Raw genomic sequence first — 23,106 nt, 5'->3', positions numbered from 1 at the left:
TCTCTGCAGTAAACAGCCATCACTGATATAGAGTGTCTGGTCAGTAACATGGGTCTCCCAGTCCCTCCTTTCTGCAGTAAACAGCCATCACTGATATAGAGTGTCTGGTCAGTAACATGGGTCTCCCAGTCCCTCCTCTCTGCAGTAAACAGCCATCACTGATATAGAGTGTCTGGTCAGTAACATGGGTCTCCCAGTCCCTCCACTCTGCAGTAAACAGCCATCACTGATATAGAGTGTCTGGTCAGTAACATGGGTCTCCCAGTCCCTCCTCTCTGCAGTAAACAGAGAATACATTTTCTGGTATCTCGTTCTCACTTGATCCAATCTGGAGAGAGAACCCTAGATATATATGTTTTGACTTATTTCAAGAAATCTTGCTTATTTTACTTGTTTCAAGCACATACTTTGTTTTTATTTCTTATTTGTTATCAAACCATCTTTTTGAGTGTGGAGTTCTCTCTCCTGATTGGATAAAGTGGGAACGAGATACTGGCATGTATTTTGTGTTTACTGCAGAGCAGGAGGGACTGGGAGACCCATGTTACTGACAAAGACATATCAGTGATGGCTGTTTACTGCAGAGTGGAGGGACTGGGAGACCCATGTTACTGACCAGACACTCTATATGAGTGATGGCTGTTTACTGCAGAGTGGAGGGACTGGGAGACCCATGTTACTGACAAAGACACTCTATATCAGTGATGTCTGTCAGAATGTAGATTAAAGCTATATTACAACGGTAGCGCAACCTGCTGAATAAACGGCTGACCTTTTTTTAAACGAGAGATGATTTGTTGATGATGAACACATTAGTTTTAGATCATACCTTTACTGATCAGTGACCACTTCAGGGCTGTACGCTAAGCTTTTTCACTAGGGGCACACTTGCCCCTAAATGAGATTTAGGGGCAAAAAATATTTTTTAGGGGCACATTTTTAAATAACAATTTTACCATTATTTATATCGATTGTTTTTGATTTTTTTTTAAAGGAGAAAAAAATTATTTTATATAATTTTTTTTTAATAAAATATATATATTATTTAATCATACTTGTAGTTGTATTATCTGCGAGACATCGCCACCACGCAACAAGTCAAAATGCTCGCTATATGCAACCAGCTCCACTGTCTGTGTGTACTCGAGTAGCCTCCAGCTACGGCCAGGATTCTCCGGAGGTGCAGCTGGACCCTATACTGTAGCCTCCAGCTACAGCCAGGATTCTCCGGCGCTGCAGCTGGGCCCTATTGACTATATTCAGCGTGCCCTCAGCTCGAATACGCATCGAGTCAGTGTTATAAGACATTGATATCAGGAGCTATCTGAACTATTTAGTTTAATGGGACGTTTCGTTTTGAACAGTAAGCTAACGCGAGCTATCATGCACTACTATAGACTTGCTGGAGCATTTGTTGATATCAGTAGCTAGCGGCTGGCAGGCTCACCGAGGTCCCAGTGTCAGACTAGTGTTTACAACAGCCACGGGTGCGCTGGAGGAGGAGGCGCAGCAGACGCCGCAGCTCTCTCCGTGTGTCTTGAGTTCAGTTCAGTTCGGCTCACTATAGGAGGTCAAACGCGTCGAAAATATGAAGCAATACTAACTTTACTTTTCTTCATAGCTAAATCAGCCAGTCTATCAGAGTGAGTGCTCAGTCGATTGTTCCCGCTGATCATACCTGCTGAGTGCTCACTGCTCAGCTCGCGTGAGTGACGGCATCGCGTCATCACACGCCTTGGATAATTTAGGAGTGAAATGCGAATGCAAGGCTTGAAAGCACTGCTCGCAAGCCCGCCCCCAGATAATATTTACCAATCGCAACGGCCAATTAAAGGGGCAATTCGCGACCATCTCGTCGCACTGTACAGCCCTGCACTTCCTGTTGGTCTGACACCTGCATCTCTTGTGTACAACCCAGAGGTCAGAGGTCACACAGCCCTACAGTGTCTGTACAGCTGTTGAGGAAAAAGCGGACTCGACTAGACAACAGACCCGTTTCCTCTCCATTCAAACCTATTCGTCCCCTGCCGCTAGATAACCTCCTGACTGTTTCAATCACTGCCTGTGATGTCAAGTCAAGTTCTTTATTTGTCAAATACACGACGACAACACAATACAGGGGCATTGCAGGCAATGACATATTTTTTTATTTTGAGATCAGACTCAATGGTGCACAATTAGGAAACAACAATGAATACAAGAATGGTAACAATAAGTACCGTAGTATTAGTAGTAGTAGTAAGATACAATAAAATAAAATAATCAATTATTTACAGAAAGTGTCTTGCGTATAGTGTATGTGCATTTAACCCTTGTGCCTCCCTAGGACTGCTGACACACCCTGGGCTTGGTCATGAAATCATGGCTCATGTTTAAAGCCATATAATTTTAACTGTTTACTATTTTTAAAACCTTTTTTTCCCCATGATTAACAGTAATAGCATAATCTCAATATATCTCTCAACAGATTACTCATATTTCGGAATTATAACCACTCAAATCTGTGTTTGTTTGATACAATGTTTTTTTTCATCCGAAAAAACGGATAAATGTTTTTTTTTACCATATTTCTACACATTTCCGCCGCAACATTACTCAACAAAATATCTCGACGAAATACCTCTGAATACGAATCAAAAAAAATATTAAAGATTCGATGACTAGTTCGGCCAGAAACGGCTTTGAGGCGAAACGTTACTAAGCGCTCATACTGACCTAAATGTGCTGCGGGCGGTTCCAAGTGGTTCTGCGGCAGGAATCTTGGGCTCTGCTCGCTGGTGGGAGGAGAACCAGACTTGCTCCGTGCAGTACACTTCCTCGTTGGCGCGCGCCGGCTATGGGAGGCTTGTGTTTCGGCGTGTGGCGCGCTGTGGACTGCGCAGTCCGGTTCGCCTCTGGTTCTGTCTTGAAACTCCACTCGCTCCCCCCCCCCACCACCCCAAACCATGTATCCGGAGTTTCAATCACCGGCAGCCCGCCACAGCCTATCTCACCTCCCCTGAATTGTGGCAAAGTTATCTGTAGAGCAATTACGCCACCATGCGTTTTACATCGGTAACAGCACACCCTGACGTTAGTCCGTTTCATTAGGTTGTGGAATATGCAAAGGTTTGGTAAATATATCGAGAATTGAACGAATGAGAGCAGGTTAAAAATGCCGTTTTAACATGGGAGCGGATGGAGAGTAGAAAACATGACCAGGGGTAAACAAGGCACTAAATACTGTAACTATTTTTCTAGAGTGTTTCATGTTATAAGCTTTTGACACAATGAACATATATGTAAAATTAAGATATTTTCCCAATTTCATGAAATAATAATAAACACAGACACCGCTGTGCTCACACACACACTCAAAATATTTCAAAAAAGTAGTTTTCATGACCAGGGGAAAGGTAAAGTGCAGGGTGTGTGTGTGTGTGTGTGTGTGTTCAAGATTTATTTTTTTGTGTCACAGCATCAGAACCCCCCCCCCCCCCCCCCCTCAGGCCTTTCTCCTCCTGTCTGTCACTGTGAGCGTAAAAAAAGGCAATCTGTGGTTGTTGAAAGGACCCCCGTTTTTAGTGACCCAGGGTTAATGGTCATCGTGTAACTGTACCCTTTTAAGTTTCCATAAAGGTTCCATCGAAAGGCGCACACAAGCCCGTTGTTATTATTGTGGCGCCTCTTTTTTTTAGGGGACATTTTTAGTTCGCTGCTTCCTACTTCCGGTGGAGTGGAACGACCGTATTAGGAGAGGTGCACCTTCTTCTTTCCTTTTCTCCACGTTGCCGTGTGCTGAACAACAATGGATCAGATTCCTCCTTGCGACGGCTCTATGAATAGCTCGGTGGCTCCAGGATGTGGTTCAGATGTAACCAGATATGTAAAAAGGATTACATGCAGGTATGTACAGTACAGACAGACAGATGAGGATAGATAGATACATGCTATCATGCTGTACAGAGTTATATGGGTTATATCATGCAGGTGTATAAGTAGGTATACAGACGGATTATAGATAGATACATGCTATCATACAGCGTTATATGCAGGTGTATAAGTAGGTATATAGAAGGATTATAGATACATGCTATCATACAGCGTTATATGCAGGTGTATAAGTAGGTATATAGAAAGATTATAGATACATGCTATCATACAAAGTTATATGGGTTATATATGCAGGTGTATAAGTAGGTATATAAAAGGATTATAGATACACGCTGTCATACACAGTTATTCGGGTTATATGCAGGTGTATAAGTAGGTATATAGAAGGATTATATGCAGGTATATTTTACTAACAGATATACATTTACATTTAGTCATTTAGCTGAACAATTTTATCCAAAGCGACTTACAGGTTCTGTACGACAAGTCAGCAGGAAGGATACAACTCTTACAGCTGAGTAACAATGGCTGCGGTTACATGGTGACTTAAATAGGATTGAACGTTAATTCCGAATGAAAAGGGGAATAAACCGTCCATGTAAACGCAGCCAATGATCATCAAACAGTGTTGAAACTTGAGTGCTGCAGTGTGGAGTGTATAGTAGTAGAGACATGTTAGTATAGTAGGAAGAGTGCATGATAGAAGACAGTAAGAAGGTAATTTCATTAGGATTTAGTAGATACTATATATATGCTCTGCCCTACGTACAGTATAAGTACAGACTGTACTTATACTGTACACAGGGAACAAAATAAGTACCAGCCAACCGCCAATGGCTGGTAAAAAATCTGCCTGGCTGGTAGTTTTTAAAATCTACCAGCCAAATGGCTGGTAAGTCAAAAAGTTAAGTTTGTTCCCTGAGAGCAGAGCTACACAGCAGTGCGCCTATTTTGCGAGCCGAAATAAGTCTGTGGTTTTTTCTTCTTCTCACAACGGGTCAAATGCATCTAACATGCATTGCATCGTCGCCATTCCTTTATGCCCACATCGCCCGAAATGAACGTTATGTTAGCGTAAGCTAACAAGCTAATCCTGATCAGCGGCAGAGCCATAGAGAACAGCAGACAGTGTGGACCGGGGAAAGGGAAATGGGGGGGGGGGGGGCACTCTCCCTTTCTCTGTGTGTGTGCGTGCGTTTGGAAAGACAATGAAGTCACTAGTCAGGACTCAGGAGAGGAGTATATTGTAGTAAACTGAGGATTACTGAGGATGCACAGATAATGTTGATATTCAAATATAAAAAGGTTTCGAGAGGAGTGGAAGTTTGAAGACAGACTAGACTACAATATGATGCGGGGGTGGTGAGTTGAAACAGTGTGTGTGTCCCTCCCGACCCCACTTCTATGTTTCAATAAATTATTTGCATTTAAAACTATTAACGCTGACTCATTCCTTCAGTCCACTCAAAATTATGCTAATATTCCTTATGTTGTTTATAATATTAATTGAAAATAGCATATGAGAGTATTATATAGTAATAACACATGGCGATATACTAAAAAGCTATTTTTAATTTTTGGCTGGTAAAAAATCTGCCTGGCTGGTAGTTTTTAAAATCTACCAGCCAAATGGCTGGTAAGTCAAAAAGTTAATTTTGTTCCCTGACTGTACATAGGGCAGAGCATATATATATAGTATCTACTAAATCCTAATGAAAACAAGTAACTAGAATAATATACGCCTACTGTTCATTCATTAGACACGTAGGCCATACTGGCGCACACAAGACTCTGGCGGCCTTAATATGTGTATACTGTACTGTACAGTACTGTACACATATTAAGGCCGCCAGAGTCGGGCGTATGAGCGGACTGCATGGTTGACTGTACTACGGTCTACCGGGCGGGCAGCGCAGTGTGTCTTTGCTGCTCTCCTAATGAAACAAGTCATTAATGGAATAATAAGCCTATATTGCGTTCATTCATTACGCGCATAGGCTATACAGTACCTGTGGCAGGTGCCCGAGCTGTACTATATATATGATGACACTACAATTAATCGAATCTAATTTCGATGGGTCGCAAAACGCTTCCGCGTCCATTTTCACCCGGCTGCATCATTAGTTGCCTTAGCTCTGGAGGCGTTGTTTTGTATGCAAATGACCTAGACGGGAACGCGCATTCATGTTTCAGACTGGTGCCATTCCCGAATGCAGATTATGTCAGCTCAGATAGTTTGAGCCACTTAAGACATATTCATTGGGGACTCAGAGTGAACTTGTCATTGATTCTGTCTCAGTCGGTTCCAAGATAAGTCTTCCAAGTGAACTCTTTGCAAAATATTCGGGAATGTGTCCTCTTTTAAGTCACCTTTAAAAACATATCTGTTTTTTTTAAATGTTTTTCCTAAAGGTTATTATGGGTTTAGGTCAGCTCTGATTGCATAAACTATTTCTTTATTTTTATTTCTTTATTTCACACCATTTCAGCAAAACAGTAAAAACATTGACCATGACAGAAAGTGTATATAAAGGTGCTGAGTAGAGACAAGAGACCCAGATGGGCCAATACGGGGCGGGGCCTCAACTCATCAAATCATTGGATTAAAAAAAACACAAAAACAAAAGTAAAGTGAAATAAGTTCATAAAACAATTTTCATAATATTAAGATAATAATAAGTTAATAATAATAACAATAATAATCAAAGTAATAATAATAATAATAACAAAAACAACAACATTAATAATTAGTCTAAACAAATTAACATGAAACTGTTTTATCGATCTGCCTACAATTCCTGTTTGAACGTTTTTTTTGTCTATTTAATTCTTTCGCCTTTGCTGATGTTTGCTGTTGGCCATTTTTAACATGCCGGAAAGCACTTTGTAACTTTGTTTGTAAAAGCACTATACAAATAAAATTCATTCATTCATTAATGTGCCCCCTCTGAAAACAATGGACGGGAGGGGATACCTCATTGACTCAGAGCTCGGTGGGTCAAGGATGTGGTTCTGGTGTCCTCCCTATAGCCACAGGAAAGGCCATGTGATTGGACACGCCGGGCCATCTGCACTCTCGTAACACGATCGTTTGAGTGCAGTCGTTTTCCCCCCCCCTTCTTCTTCGTTCTCATCAGCCGAGACATTCCAGCCAAACTAAAGATATTGGTTTTCCTGGAGAGTCGCCCAGACACACAGCAATAGGCTGGAAGGAACGCGTTCAATTAGCTGGTTTGTACGCTGCCGTAAGTGGCTATTTTAAAGTTCTAGATTAGATTAGATTGAAATGTATTGTCATCATGCAGCACAAGTACAGTACAACAGAAATAACTTTGGCATCCAACCAGAGTGCAAATGTGACAGTAAAGTGTAATAGTAATATACAATGTACAGGTGATTAAACTGGGTATAAATTATAATAAATTTGTACTTTATGTACTTTGTACTTTGTGAGTAACAAATTGTAAAGCGCTTTGGATAAAAGCGCTATATAAAAAGAGCAGCCATTTACTTTACGTGTTGTGTGATGCTTGTGTGTGTGTCTGTGTGTGTGTGTGTCTGTGTGTGTCTGTGTGTGTGTTTGTGTGTTTGTGTGTCTGTGTCTGTGTGTGTGTGTGTGTGTGTGTGTGTGTGTGTGTGTGTGTGTGTGTGTGTGTGTGTGTGTGTGTGTGTTTGTGTGTGTGTAAACTGAAGCAGTTGGAACAGCTGCATGGTCTCTGGAGGCTCTGAGTGCACAGCTGTGGGACCGTCCAAACACATCTGTGGACAAAGAGCGGGTGAGGTCAGAGGTCAACTGTATGCTGCTCCACAGTGTCCACTCTGATATACCTGCTCTCATCGACACTGTAATGAAAGACACGCTGTGAGAAGTGCTTCTCCAGCGCACGTTGCTGGCGCTGCTGGCGTCTGTTCTTATGTCTAACAGACTGCAGTCCTTGCTAGAACGTGGTTTAATAATAATAATAATAATAATAATAATAATAATAATAATAATAATAATAATAATAATAATAATAATAATAACTTCATTTTATATAGCGCCTTTCAGAAGACCCAAGGTCGCTTTACATATGGGGGGGGTGGGGGGGGGGGGGGGGGGGGGAATAACAAAATAATAATAATAATAAATTCAATTTGTACCGCACTTTATATTTGTGAAAATCTCAAAGTGCTACAGGAGATAAAGATAAAAAGTTAAATGAATAAAACAATTAAAATGAATAAAACAACCAATGAAATGGAAGAACATAAAAAAATAATAATAATAATAATAATAATTAAATGAATAGAAGTAAAAAAATAAAAGTAAAAGAATAATTCAGGCAAAAGCCTTGTTAAAAAGAAATGTTTTTAGGCCCCTTTCAAAAGCCTCAACGGACTGAGGTGGATGGGGAGAGCATTCCACAGTCTGGGTGCGGCAGAGCAAAAGGCTCGATCACCCATGGTGTGCAGTACAAAAGTAGCAAACATAGTGGACAGACACAACATACAAAGTGAGAAATTAGGGGTTAAAGGCCAAGTTGAAGAGGTGGGTTTCGAGGATTTTTTTTTTTAAACAAGTCCAGAGTTGGGGCGGTGCGGAGTTCTGCGGGGAGGGTGTTCCAGAGGGTGGGAGCTGCCACACCTTTCTTCACTTGTTGAAGTAGCACTTCCTGTGTACACCACTTTGTTTATTTAAGAGGCGATCCTTTAATCCCAATTACTCTCATGAAATTACTGAATTAAATTACTTTACTGATTACTTTGTATCAAAGTAATAAGTTACGTTACTTATTAGTAACCTCGTTCCCAGTTTTATCTCCTCCGTGAGATAAAGCCTGGTAAAGAACTACGGCCGAAAGTGTCTGTGGGGTAGAATTTCCGGTGCATGTACTTCCCCCTGGAAGCTGCCTCTGAACGGACCAAACCTTTCCCGAATCCTGTCGGCAAACAAGCTAGAACGTCCCGGTCGTGTAGTAAATTCTTCAGGCAAAGCCGTTGCAGTGGCTCAAACGAGGAAATATTGTGCACTAATCACACGTTTCTATAATTGTTTTGTCGAAACCGGAACTCCTGTAGCCTGTACTTCCTGTACCTCCGTTTACACACTTTAGGAGGCATATCTTGTCCAGCTATGTTACTTGTTACTTTCGATTACCCCCCCCCCCCTCCTCTGAAAAGTTATGTACAACCTGTAGCTCCTGTTGCTAGCTGTCCAGATGTCAGCTGTGGTGGAAAAACAATGTCTACCTCTCTGAGTGAATGAATGAGTGAATGAAAACTTTATTTAACAGATTGCAGAATGGGTACAATACAGTACGGTTCAATACACACAATTGTTAAGGGGATGCAGACCAGAGAAAGGCTTTCGTCAGGGTCCCCCATTTTCAATTCATCGTGACATTTATGACATTACACAACATACATGACATCATGACATTTATGGCATAGGGACATACATGACATACAGGTATATAGTACTGTTACATTTGTGACATATACAATATGCAAATATACAGTACTGTTACCCAGAGATCCTAACAGAATATATACATTATGATGGGGAGGAGACTGCCTCTGGCCTTCAAATTATCTTCCATCACCACATATTCTCTCTGGAGGAACCAGCACACGTCTTTCTCGGTTGGCAGCTTGACGTTCTTCTTTGTGAACAACAGGTAACATCTCCTCGGCGAGCTTCCTCAGACCTTCTCACTCACTTGTGGTGTGTTTGTCCTCCTGATCTTAGATCCAGTTTCTGTTGTTTTGTTTACATCCTCCACTGGCTCCCTGGCAGAGGCTTCCCTGTCAGCGTCAGTTTTTTTTATGCGCCATGTTTCACATTGTCCGTGTCGGGTGCTTCATCAAATGATTAGATTTAGTATTTTTCGCGGTTGCAAACTCTTTGCTCCCCCCCACATAGTTTACAACAGACAGCTATTGAACACGTAATGTTACCGCTCTTCCTCGTCCCCTGTGCTGCTTTTTGGCTAGTAGCCGATGTAATGTTATTGGAGGACAAAGAAAAAACACATTGCATTCCAACAACGAGTAACGAGAGCGTTACTTGGATCGGTAACTAATAATATAATTACTATAATTACTTACTTTACTTGTTACTGGGAAAGTAATGAGATTACAGTTACACGTTACTGCCCAACACGGCTCATAGCGTACATGAACATTACCGTTAGCTTTCCTACTTGTCGCCATTCACTGCTCCTAGTCTGAGGAGCTAGTTACCCTTCAGTGCTGCAGCGCACATGGGGCTAACGCTTGGTTTAGCTAGCATTAGCTGTGATATTAACAACAGTGTTTCGTAGCTGGTTTACACTTTGCACTGTGGGTCACGTTAAACCAGGAGGACTGGATGGGTCTGGTTAGACCAGGAGGACTTGGATCATTAGCAGCAGGGCTGCTGTCAGTCAGTCAGCCAGCCAGTCAGTCAGACAGCCAGCCAGCCAGCCAGCCAGCCAGACAGTAAGGCTCCGTTCAGACTGCAGACGAAAGTGGCCCAACAGTGCACAAATCACTTGGAATCTGATCTTTTCAATTCTGACTTGGATCACTTTAATACAGGTCCGATTTCTTTTTGCAATGCGACCTCAGTCTGAACATCTGTCATCTGTCATGTTGTTCATGTGACTTTTTTACGTCACTCTCTAGTAGGGCTGCACGATTTTGGGAAATAATCGAATTGCGATTTTTCTGACAGATATTGCGATTGCGATAACATTTGCGATTATATAATATATATATATTTTTAAGCAGCCCCACAGAGGTTTATTGTAAAGTGCGGCTTGCATCTGGCCTACGCGGTGGGTCTGTTCGGGACACCGAGCCTGACATTTTTTCTTTTTACCTGGGAATCGATACCGGTACCCAACGGTACCTTTTTTTCTGTACTTTACTCTCCCTCTCTGAAGTCTAAACTTCACAACACACTATCTAAAACCCCTTACCTCCCTCTCCCAAACTGTTCCTACAACAATAACATCAACTTGCAAAGGAGATCTTGTATCTCAATGGGACTTCCTGGTTAAAAAAAATATATATAAAAAAATATATATTGCGATTTTTATTTATTTTTTGATTTGCTAATTGCATAATTTCAAATCGCGATTTCGATTTCAAACCGATTAATCGTTCAGCCCTACTCTCTAGATTGACATTTGTCACAATTCTTTACGTCCATCTTCGTTATTGTTAATTTGCGCATGCGGGTCAGTTCAGGAGCGTTTGACCCGTTCACACTGGAATCTGATCTTGGCCACATTTAAAAAAGAATGTGAACAGAAAATCTGATCTTAGCATGAAATCAGAAATGAGCACTAAGGCTTGCAGTGTGAATGGAGCCTCGTAACACGGCTGCACCCTCTGAGAGAGAAATTTTTTTTTTTTTAAATTTGATTGAAGTTTATTTCAAATATGCAACATAGCCTTAGCCGTTCAAATAATAAATGTATATAAAACATTACAATTTTAAAATAACAAAGAACAAACAAAAAAGTTTTTGAAGTATTTCAATGACTGAACTGAAGTCAGAATGAAGAAATACAGCGTGTCAGCAAAGCAAAGATGAAGATGCTCATCAGTCAATCAGACCACAACCCCTTTAGAAAAGCTTTGAGAAAACAACGCACGCCGGTCAGACGAGAGAACAGTAGCTGTTTACTCAGATGTACAACAGGAGCATGGACGTTCATTTGAGGAGTTCCTAAAATCCCTAGAAAGGAAAAAGCTGGATGAAGAGAGACAGCAAATGGAGTAACATGTCAGGAGAGCTAAGATGCCCGCCCCCCACCCCATCGCACCCCCCAGCCACAGCCCCCCCCAGCCCTTCCCACCTACACACAAAAAGTCACATTAGAAGCTAAACAAGCAAAGCATGTGGAACAGAGCAGCAAGACACAGTTTGAAAACCTTGTTGACAGACTTTCTGAAAGAACACATTTTGCCATCTATACATTTTTTTTGGTATAGAGTTGCTATAAATTACATTACTGTCAAACTTAACTGATTAGCCTAAACTATCTGAAATCATGGTCATTTTCATGAATTGAATTTTACATGGTAATAAATAACCAACCAAAATGTTAAAATCTTTCCTTTACAGTCCTTTCCACTATTTTACATCTAGGTTACGTGTATTCTTATTCAGACGGGTTGAATCTTTATCCATTTGAAGAAATTCTGTTGCAGTTTGCTCTTATCTAGGGCTGTCTATCGACTAATCTATCGATTATTGAAACGATCAATCGACTAATTGGCTTATGAGGATGTTTTAGACATGTGCTCACTAACAATAAAGATAATAAATACTTATAAAAAAAATTGCCATGGAGGTGCATCACAACATAGACCCAACTAATCAATTATAAAAATTGTTGCCAACTGGGCGGCTGGGTGGCGCAGCGGACATTGCGCCCGTCACCAACGCAAGATACACCGGGTTCGAATCCGGCTGTCGGCGTTGCCTCCGGCTTGGGCCGGCCGTCATACTAACTCAATTGGCAGAGTTAGCGGGTGGAAGTCGATGGGTGGTAGTCTGGACGTTGTGGACAGCGACTCCTACAGGTCGGTTGGGGGACGCCTGCACACAGCAGGGACAGGAAAATAGCGGGGGTAGTGTGAGCCTCCCACACGTTACACCTCGTAACCAATGAGAGTCCGCGCTGGCAGGTGAAAAGATGTGACAGGCTGCCTCCTCGTGTATCGGAGGGGACACGTGATGCAAGGCTTCTATCCTCCCTACAACCAGCCAGTGGGGGGCATATGCGAGCAACGTTCAAGACAGGGGAGTGGAGAATTGGCACAGCGAAATTGGGATGGGAGAACTATTAGAACCCAAGAACTATTAGGCATGGCTGACCACCAGGTGTGTCTGACTCTTAACCACCAAAACCTGCACGGACTACAACGTATGACATATATCATGCCATGCCTTGTGTACACTGCACCTTGTGTCTACTGTTTACTTTTACTCTTGCTCATAGTATAATTCAGATAAAAATGTGTTATTGTCCATACATATTGTGACATATAATATAACCAATAGGGCACACAGACCCTCATCTGCGCCTTTGTTTAAATACCGTTTATTTTTCTCACATTTTTATATTCAGAGTTAATTATATTGTTTACACGGTTTATTTTTTCTCATATCTTTATATTCAGATCTAATCGTCTATATTTATGTCTTTCTAATATCACCCTGCCCATACCTGTACCTCCCCTCCCCCCATGCTGCTGCTATGACGCCTGGATTTCCCCAAAGGGATCAATAAAGGAATATCTTATCTTATCTTATCTTGTATAATCCATTAGTTGTCCATTAGTTGATTCGTTGTCGCAGCCCTCTTTACATACATAGCCTACATTCTCTTGAAAGACGAAGCAATTCCCTTCCAAACTGAAGAGCTTGTTTTCATGTGTCCACCAGACTTTGGATGCAAAAGGCATGGGGAGTATTGCGTGTGAACGTCAATGTTATCCTTCAGCCACTTGCTAAATTCTACAACTCCGCTGAGGTGCCCTGCTGTTAGGTTGCAGATGTTTCCCTGTTCCTGTATCGCGGTGTGTCAACACGTTCTGCGTGTGTGTGCTGTTTCCCTCCGCGTGGGGTCCTACAGGGCTTCTTCTGACTTGTAGGTGTGAGAGTGAAACTAAATGCTAATTCATTCAAATCTTCTAGGCCAGGGGGCAGTCAGGTGGCATAGCGGAGATTGCGCTCGTCACCAATGCAAGAGGCTGCGGTCTCGACTCCTCCGGAGAGTCAGCATTGCTTGAGGCTTGGGCTGATCGTCATACTAACTCGTTTGGCTGGTGGGTTAGGGGGAGGGCAAGTCGTGGGTGCGAATCATCTGGCGTTGTGGACAGCGACGCCTACAGGTCAGGTCTGGGGGCGCCTGCTCAGCGAAAGGCAGGAATTGATGAAGGCAGCGTGACCTCCCGCACGTTACACTTCACCAATGAGAGTCCTCGCTGCCAGGTGAAAAGAGAGCTACTGGCTGTCGCTGCACGTGTCGGAGGAAGCGTGCGGATGACCTCAGGATTCCCTTGTACCGACCAGTAGGAGAACATGCAACCAGGTAGGGGAGGGGGAGGAATTGGCACAACGACTAAATTGGGATGGGGAGAAAAACAGAGAAAAATCAGAGAAAGGATTAAAAATAAAATAAAATAAAAATCTTCTAGGCCAGTGGTTCTCAAACTACGGGTCGCGACCCGAATTGGGGTTGCAGGTAGGTGACAGTGGGGTCACGCATTAGCAAGTAATTATTTTTTTGATATTCCTTAATTCCACGTTTGAAATTACGCGATACATTAAGTGTGGGGTCCCCAAAAAAAATTCCTAAATAAAATGGGGTTACGGTATGACAAAGTTTGAGAACCCCTGTTCTAGGCTATTGCAATGGGTCAAATCTACTCCAGGAGTTGAATCTATAGTACTCTCATAGTGAAAGTGAAACTTAAGCGACTCTACTTAATAAACTATCAAATAGCTCTGCTGTCCACGCACCTTCAGTTTATAATGTTGTCTGACTAAGTATCGATAATCGAAAAATATATAATATTGATCCCGAATTTCCCCAAGGGGATCAATAAAGGAACAGCTTATCTTATAACATGCTTAGTATTTAATTTTTTAATTTTTTTTTTATAAATGTGGGCACTGATATGCAAAAATGAACTAAATGGGTTTTAATTGCTGTATGAAAAAAACAGACGGTGGGCACGTAATGGATGCCTGATCGCATAGTAACGCCGGTAACGCACGACCACTCCCGCGACGACAACTCCATGCTGTATGAATATGGTCAATTGGCTGCTAGGTATTTGCATTTCACTGGCTGCTGATAGAAAGGAGGGGCGCTTTGGGAGTTCAGGCTTAGACCTTTACATGCCGACATCAGACGTCCTCCAGGGAGTCCTCGTTTAGTGAGCGAGGAGGGGCAGTGGCTTCATGTGAGGTTCAATAGAGGAGGGGGGGGGATGCAGAGCGGAGGAGCAGCGTGGAGATAATCCTTTGTCCCTCTGAGAGCGTTCCTCCTACACACTGGAGAAGCAATGGGTTTATCACCGTATAGATTAGATTCAGATTCACATTCCTTTTATTGTCACATCATTCGGTACCTTTTACGGCGAAAAAGAGTGAAATTCGCCTTGTTGCGGTTCCTAGACCGTATAGCAGCATCCAATATATAATGTAAAATAAACAAAAATAAAATAGCATATAATAAAATAAAATGAGATCAAATAACAGCAAGATGACTATATACAATTCTAACAAAGTGTGCAGTGTACTGCAGAAGTACAGTACAAAAAAAAAGGTTTGGCATCTAACCAGAGCAGCAAATGTAACAGTGAAGTACAATAGGAATATATAATGTACAGGTGATTCAACTGGGTATTATTATATTATATAAATGAGTACTACTGAGTATAGTGTAAGTATTGTTGACTATATATGTACAGTGCATCTGTTGTAGGTTTGAGTGTGCTGTGTATCTTTGACCTTTGTGGAATTTTTGAGGAGTGGTTACCATGGTTACCTGCTGCCTTGCTGGAGGAAGGATTCCAAACATTCTGTGAAAAGTGGACAGTTGCTCAAACTGCACCTCAAGTGAGAAATAGTTCCTTTTTTTATTTTTTATTTTTTTTATTATCTTTCCCCCCCCCCTCCTTTTTTCCGATTTTTCTCCCATCCCACTGTTAGTCGTTATGCCAATTCCCAACCCCCTTCCTGGTTGTTGCGCACTCCCCCCTACTGTTGGTCCGGGAGGCCGGAGACTGTCACATGCTTTCCTCCGACGCATGTGCAGCCAGCCGGCAGCCAGCCTGGCAGCGCAGATTCTCACCGGGAGAGTGTAACGTGTGGAAGGTCACACTACCTCCCTCCAGATCCTACCCTCGCTGTGCAGGCGCCCCGACCGAACTGTAGGGGTCGCTGTCCACAACGCCCAGGACCCACCCATCAGCTTTCCCACCCCTAACACTGCCAATTGTGTTAGTATGAACGACCAGCCAAGCTGATAGCAACGCCGAGAGCTGGACTCGAACCCAGCGTCTCCAGCGTTGATGGCGAGCGCCTTGCCCACTACACCACCTAGCCGCGAGAAATAGTTCCTTTAATGATACACATCTTCAGATGACTCAGTTCAGTGAGGGTGAATATTGTGAGAGGAGAATTGGAAGAATGCGCCAATATGAGAATTAAATTAGAGACATAGATCCTATTAATATAAGTCCACATAGCTAGGAAACAATGCTAAACACTGAAAAAGGCCATTTATAAGATAGTTCCCCTTTAAAATGACAACGTTAGCTCATAAAACGAGTACCTTTGACGCAGAATAATAATATTACTGTGTAGTTTGTTTAAACTATACTATACAGAAGGATGATATTTAGACTTGGTCCTCAAAATGAAGGAAGTGAATGAGGAGCCTGACCCCTGGGAGGAATGGTGGCCTTGAGAGCAGAGCAGTGGTCACTAGCTTACTGGTAGATGATTTTTAGATAGAAGTACACTTTTTGTTATACTAAAGTGAAATATGCCTTCTTACTCCTGACTCCTATCTTTCATAATTCTGCTTTGGAGGGAAGCTGTTTATATAATTTCAGTCGTGCTCGTATACATGTTTAGGTGAAATTATGAATGAAAATGGCCTGCATACTTTTCAGGACGTGACGGAAGCATCATGTCATATTTGAATATTTCATCAAATTCATAGTTACGGGTCTGCAATGCAGGCAATTGGAATCCCACTTAACGTTAAGCCTGTCGCACTGTGCACAAAGAAACAATGAGGTCTTGTTCGCTTTAGGCTCTAACGTCTGCTGCCGTGTGTGACAGTAATGATGCAATATGTTCCCATATTGTTTCTGACTCTTAACCAGGGGTGCATTGCTGATTTCAAAGCTGGTTGCACTGTGTTTTAATGACGCCACGTGCACGTGCGCTCCCGGACGCATGCGCATAAATGTTCCCTCGCGTACGCACAGACTAAAGACGATGCCTAATTGCCTCTACGAATGGAATGTAACACATTATATTCACAAGTTTTGTGTGAATGTATCTGAGAACGCATTTGAACACACCTGACGACCTGCGCTATTGTTATGCAAAGTAGCCCAGGCGGGTACTTGGCGAGTTGGCACATCAGCCGAGTGCAGCGCATTCCTGTGTGCACGCGCGTCACGTGCACATCCGTGCATGTGCGTGCGCGCGCTTCTGCTCACAGAGCCGGTTGCACGGCGTGCAAACCCCGTCCCGTGAGCAACCCACCCCTGCTCTTAACAAACGAGCTGACTATAACGTATGACGTATATATCAGACCGGTTAGGGGACAGACCCTCACCTGCACCTTGTTTACACTGTTTATCTTTCTCATATTTTTATATTCAGAGTTAATTCTATTGTTTACACTGTTTATTTTCTCATATTTCAGAAATGAGCACTAAGGCTTGCAGTGTGAACGAGAGGGTGAACATTAACATCTCACTCTCTCTCTCTCTCTCTCTCTCTCTCTCTCTCTCTCTCTCTCTCTCTCTCTCTCTGTACCCGTCCTGCTGACTTGTCCTACAGAACTTGTAACGTCGCTTTGGATAAAACCGTCAGCTAAATGACTGAATGTAAATGTCTCTCTCTGTCTCTCTCTCTCTCTCTCTCTCTCTCTCTCTCTCTCTCTCTCTCTCTCTCTCTCTCTCTCTCTCTCTCTCTCTCTCTCTCTCTCTCTTCTCTCTCTCTCTCACTGCGGCTGTTCAACAATGAGCAGCCTGTTGTTACTTACTGTTACGCCAGCCGTGTGCCAAGTATACTTCCTTAAACCCCTATGAAGAAAAGAAACAACTCAGTCATAACTCAGTTATAACTCAGTCACACTCAGGTTCTGACCGTGCAGCACAGTGGCCTACTGTCTTACAGTGAAGTGGTTCTGACTGTACAGCACAGTGGCCTACTGTCCTACAGTGAAGTGGTTCTGACTGTACAGCACAGTGGCCTACTGTCCTACAGTGAAGTGGTTCTGACTGTACAGCACAGTGACCTACTGTCTTACAGTGAAGTGGTTCTGACTGTACAGCACAGTGGCCTACTGTCCTACAGTGAAGTGGTTCTGACTGTACAGCACAGTGGCCTACTGTCCTACAGTGAAGTGGTTCTGACTGTACAGCACAGTGGCCTACTGTCCTACAGTGAAGTGGTTCTGACTGTACAGCACAGTGGCCTACTGTCCTACAGTGAAGTGGTTCTGACTGTAGTGCAGCACAGTGGTCTACTGTCCTACAGTGAAGTGGTTCTGACTGTACAGCACAGTGGCCTACTGTCCTACAGTGAAGTGGTTCTGACTGTACAGCACAGTGGCCTACTGTCCTACAGTGAAGTGGTTCTGACTGTACAGCACAGTGGCCTACTGTCCTACAGTGAAGTGGTTCTGACTGTACAGCACAGTGGCCTACTGTCCTACAGTGAAGTGGTTCTGACTGTAGTGCAGCACAGTGGCCTACTGTCCTACAGTGAAGTGGTTCTGACTGTACAGCACAGTGGCCTACTGTCCTACAGTGAAGTGGTTCTGACTGTACAGCACAGTGGCCTACTGTCCTACAGTGAAGTGGTTCTGACCGTACAGCACAGTGACCTACTGTCCTACAGTGAAGTGGTTCTGACTGTACAGCACAGTGGCCTACTGTCCTACAGTGAAGTGGTTCTGACTGTACAGCACAGTGGCCTACTGTCCTACAGTGAAGTGGTTCTGACTGTACAGCACAGTGGCCTACTGTCCTACAGTGAAGTGGTTCTGACCGTACAGCACAGTTGTTGGTGTGACATTTTGAAAGGTTGCCTAACAACCAGAGAGTTTACAAGAAGATGATTGACCGCATTGTTTTAAATGTTACGAATGAGTATGAATTATTGAGTGCAACAGATGAGTTATGGCACGATTAATAACAAACACTTCTGCCATCTGCTTGGGTCATATTTGCAGGCCGCTTTATGAAGATGAGTGGCCAGACCTAAAGTAAGGAGAATTCCACTCAATTTAAGAATCCTCATGTTGTCACAGCCGTGATCTGAATAGGTCTCACTCTCACGTCATCCTGATCCAAGAGCTGGAGCTTCTCAATGGAGGAAATTAATGGGAGATTGATTTTGTTTTGTTTTTTACAACCGGATCATCTTTATCCTCCTTTATACAGTGAGGTATTCCCCCCTTTAATAAGTTGTGTGTATTAACCCTTTCACTGCCACACGTCTGTAGTGTGATAGTAAAGGGTTAACCTTCTGTAGTGTGGTATAGTGAAAGGGTTAATACCTGGATATTAATGTCTTTAATGTTGTTTAATGTTCCCCTCTCATTCAGGCTGCTGATTGGAGCTCCCAGGGCCAGAGCGTTGGGCAATCAGAAAGCTAACATCACAGGAGGCCTGTACAAATGTCAAATCACCCCATCCGGTGACTGCGACCGCGTTGAATTTGATAACGAAGGTGAGGAATTCAACCTTTGCCTTTTTCTAAATATTGGGACCGGCAGCAGCCGGTCAGAATATTACCATATTAAATATTGGCAGAGGTCTCACTATAGTCTCTCTCTCTCTCTCTCTCTCTCTCTCTCTCTCTCTCTCTCTCTCTCTCTCTCTCTCTCTCTCTCTCTCTCTCCCTCACCCCCATCTCTCTCCCTCCCTCTCTCCCTCCCTCTCTCTCTCTCTCTCTCTCTCTCTCTCTCTCTCTCTCTCTCTCTCTCTCCCTCTCCCCCCTCTCTCTCTCTCTCCCTCCCTCTCCCTCTCTCCCTCCCTCTCCCTCCCTCCTCTCCCCCCCCCCCCCTCTCTCTCTCTCTTGGTTTTGGTTCCACTGGACACCTATCGGAAATCAAATCAAAAGTGTTGATTGTTACAGTAATGTCAGTGGAGCACCTCTGTCCTCTCTGTGTGCCCAGCCCCCCCCCTCCTGCTCTGTTGCTAGGAAACATGTTACTTCTCTCAACAAGGTGTGTTAACGGTCTAATAAAAGCAACACATATTGACAAAGCCTGTTACTGTTAACAGAGTAAACCCACCTTCACTACACCACCACGTTATAAACCTTTATCAATGAATGTATAAATAGTTTATTTCTAAAAATACAAAGATAAATTAGCTGTAAAAAAAATTAATAAAAGTAAGATAAAATAATAACAAAACCGCCTCTTATCTGAAAAGGAATAGGAAGAAACAATTAGCTCATCAGGTCCTGCCCCTTAATAATGGAAATATATAGTCCTTTGAGGAACCAAAATAATATTATTCTGAGTCATGTTTTTAGTGGTTGTTGTTGCTTTTAGTTCAGCCGTCTTTTACATTACAAGTGTTTTCTTGAACGCGACTCACGTATCTGTTGAAAACAACACATCATCTTTGAGATGATACTACAGAACAGTCAGTCTGTTGGTCCATCATGTCCACAGAGGACTCTGTTTGAGATAAATATCGATATCTTTATTAGTATTTATTAAACATTTGTATTAGTATTATTTAAACAACAAATGTATGTTTATTTTGCAGCAATTCTTTGTCGTTGCCGCCATCTTTAGTGTTACAGATTTCCCCGTTCAAAACGACCACAGTGATCCTTCTCCTTTTACAGTCGGTGGTCTCTGGATGTGATGGAGGAGTGCACTGCATATTGAATGCAGCACAGTGCAGAGTTGCAATTCAACTGAATTTACATGAAATGGGGATGTTTTAACTAAAACATGCCACAAGACCTAGTATTTTAGTATAGTATAAAGTATTTTAAAAGCTTTAAAATATATATATCTTTTTATTTTATTTTACACATGCAAAAAAAAATCTCGATAAGTGATGCCACTTATCGATTTCACGCCGTTATCGATAATTATAGATAAATGGATAAGTGGTCTCAGCCTTATGGTCCATGTCCACAGAGGACGTGAGGACGGAGAACAAGGAGAACCAGTGGATGGGAGTGACGGTGGAGAGTCAAGGACCTGGAGGCAAGATCGTGGTGAGTCACTCACTACACTACACTACATTACATTACATTACATTAGATTACATTACATTACATTACAATACAATACATTACATTACATAATGGGGAGTAACTCAAACATGCATCCTTCCTTTATAGAAACAGAGGGTAAATTCCTCACCAAGCCAGCAGATATTGCAAATCATTTTAATGATTACTTTACAAATAAAGTAGACAAGCCGAGGAATGCCATGGGTGCAGTCGAGGACACAGTGTCACATAACACCATTAAAGATTGTATCGTGAAGGAAAAGCAGTGCATGTTTGAATTCCACCATGTTACAGAGGAAAATGTTGAAAATATGCTTTTACACCTGGTATTGACAACTTGGATGGTAAACTGCTCAAAATGACTGCCAAATACACATCTAAGCCATTAACATTTACATTTACATTTAGTCATTTAGCTGACGCTTTTATCCAAAGCGACTTACAAGTTCTGTACGACAAGCCATCAGGAAGGGCACAACTCTATCAGCTGAGCAACAATGTTCATCAAAGTGTTGAGTGCTACAGTGTAGGTTAGTTTATTAGGACAAGTGCATGACAGTACGGTTAGTTAGGGTTAGATTTTTTTTTTTTTTTTTTTTTTTTTTTTTTAATTCAGATAATGGTTGAAGAAGTGCGTCTTTAGTCGACGGCGAAAGATTGGACGTGATTCGGCTGTCCTAACTGGGGTGGGTAGTTCATTCCACCATTGTGGGGCAAGGACTGAGAATAGGCGACTTCTCTTTGATGACCCTCCCGGAGCTTGGATAGGAGTAGGTCTGAGGCGGCCAGAAGATGCAGAGCGTAGGGGTCTTGAGGGTGTGTAGTTAGAGACCATTGACCGGAGGTAGGCGGGAGCGGTTCCCTTTGCCGCACGGTATGCTAGGTCGAGGGCCTTGAAGCGGATTCGTGCAGCAATGGGGAGCCAGTGCAGGTCCCTAAGAAGTGGGGTGACATGGGCCGACTTCGGTAGGTTTGAGATCAGGCGGGCCGCTGCGTTCTGAATGAGTTGAAGAGGCTTAGTGGCAGTGGCCGGGAGGCCAGCGAGCAGTGCATTGCAGTAGTCGAGGCGGGAGATGACTGTTGATTGGACGAGGAGTTGGGTGGCTTCTTTTGTCAGGAAGGGGCGTATCCTTCTGACGTTGCTCAGGAGGAATCGGCAGGTTCTGGTCGTCGCTGCGATGTGAGCAGAGAAGTTCAACTGGTCGTCGAGGACAACACCAAGGTTCTTGGCGGTCGGGGACGCAGTCACAGCTGCATTCTCGACTGTGATTGAAAGGTCGGTTAGGGGGGAGGATTTGGCCGGCAGGTGGAGCAATTCTGTTTTGCTTAGGTTCAGTTTGAGGTGGTTGGACGTCATCCAGGCTGAGATGTCGGACAGACAGGCCGAGATCCGCACAGAGACGTGGATATCTGAGGGAGGGAAGGAGAGGAAGAGTTGAGTATCGTCGGCATAACAATGGTAGGAGAAGCCATGAGACGTGATAATGTTACCCAGTGATTTAGTGTAGAGGGAGAAGAGAAGGGGTCCTAAAACCGAGCCCTGGGGGACACCCGTCCGCAGGGGGCGGGTGGCCGACAGGGTCCCTCTCCATGACACTTGGTAGGAGCGGTCATTGAGGTATGATGACAGCCATGTCAGCGCAGAGCCAGCCACTCCCATTCCTGCGAGGGCCGCAAGGAGGATCTGGTGGTTGACTGTGTCGAAGGCTGCAGATAGATCTAGGAGAATCAGGACAGAGGAGAGGCCTTTCGCTTTTGCTAAGTGAAGTGCCTCTGTGACCGCAATGAGGGCTGTCTCTGTGGAGTGACCAGTCCTGAAGCCTGACTGATTAGGGTCTAGGAGGTCATTCTGTAAGAGATAAGTAGTAAGTTGGTTGGATACAGCACGTTCAAGTGTTTTAGAAAGGAAGGAGAGAAGAGAGACAGGACGGTAGTTGCCTATGACAGTAGGGTTCAGGGTTGGTTTTTTTATGAGCGGCGTGACTCTGGCTTGTTTTAGGGAGGTGGGGACCACCCCCGAGTTGAGTGAGGAGTTGATGGTTGCAGTTAGGAATGGGAGGATGTCTGGTGCTATGGTCTGGAGGAGTGGGGAGGGTAGCTGGTCCAGCTGGCAAGTAGTCGGACGGTTTGACGTTACCAGTGTCAGGGTCTCTGCTTCTGTAATGGGAGAGAAAGATGACAGAGTGAAGGATGAGGTTCTCGATTCAGCATTTGGAATGGGTGGGGGTTGG

General features: G+C 43.3%; 1 protein-coding gene across 1 annotated transcript in view; it reads left to right on the top strand.

Moving 5' to 3' along the window:
• itga6a (integrin, alpha 6a) overlaps positions 1 to 23,106 on the top strand; it is a 139,096-nt gene that overhangs the window by 12,744 nt on the left and 103,246 nt on the right. The window contains exons 2-3 of the mRNA XM_084314728.1: positions 19,218 to 19,342; positions 20,778 to 20,857. Coding sequence (XP_084170854.1) covers positions 19,218 to 19,342; positions 20,778 to 20,857 — 205 coding nt within the window. The remainder of the gene's footprint in view (positions 1 to 19,217; positions 19,343 to 20,777; positions 20,858 to 23,106) is intronic.

Source organism: Notolepis coatsorum (assembly GCF_963971535.1).
Source record: "Notolepis coatsorum genome assembly, chromosome: 5".
Lineage (NCBI taxonomy): Eukaryota > Metazoa > Chordata > Actinopteri > Aulopiformes > Paralepididae > Notolepis > Notolepis coatsorum.
Note: the sequence above shows the minus strand (reverse complement) of the source record. Positions and strands in the feature narration are given on the sequence as shown.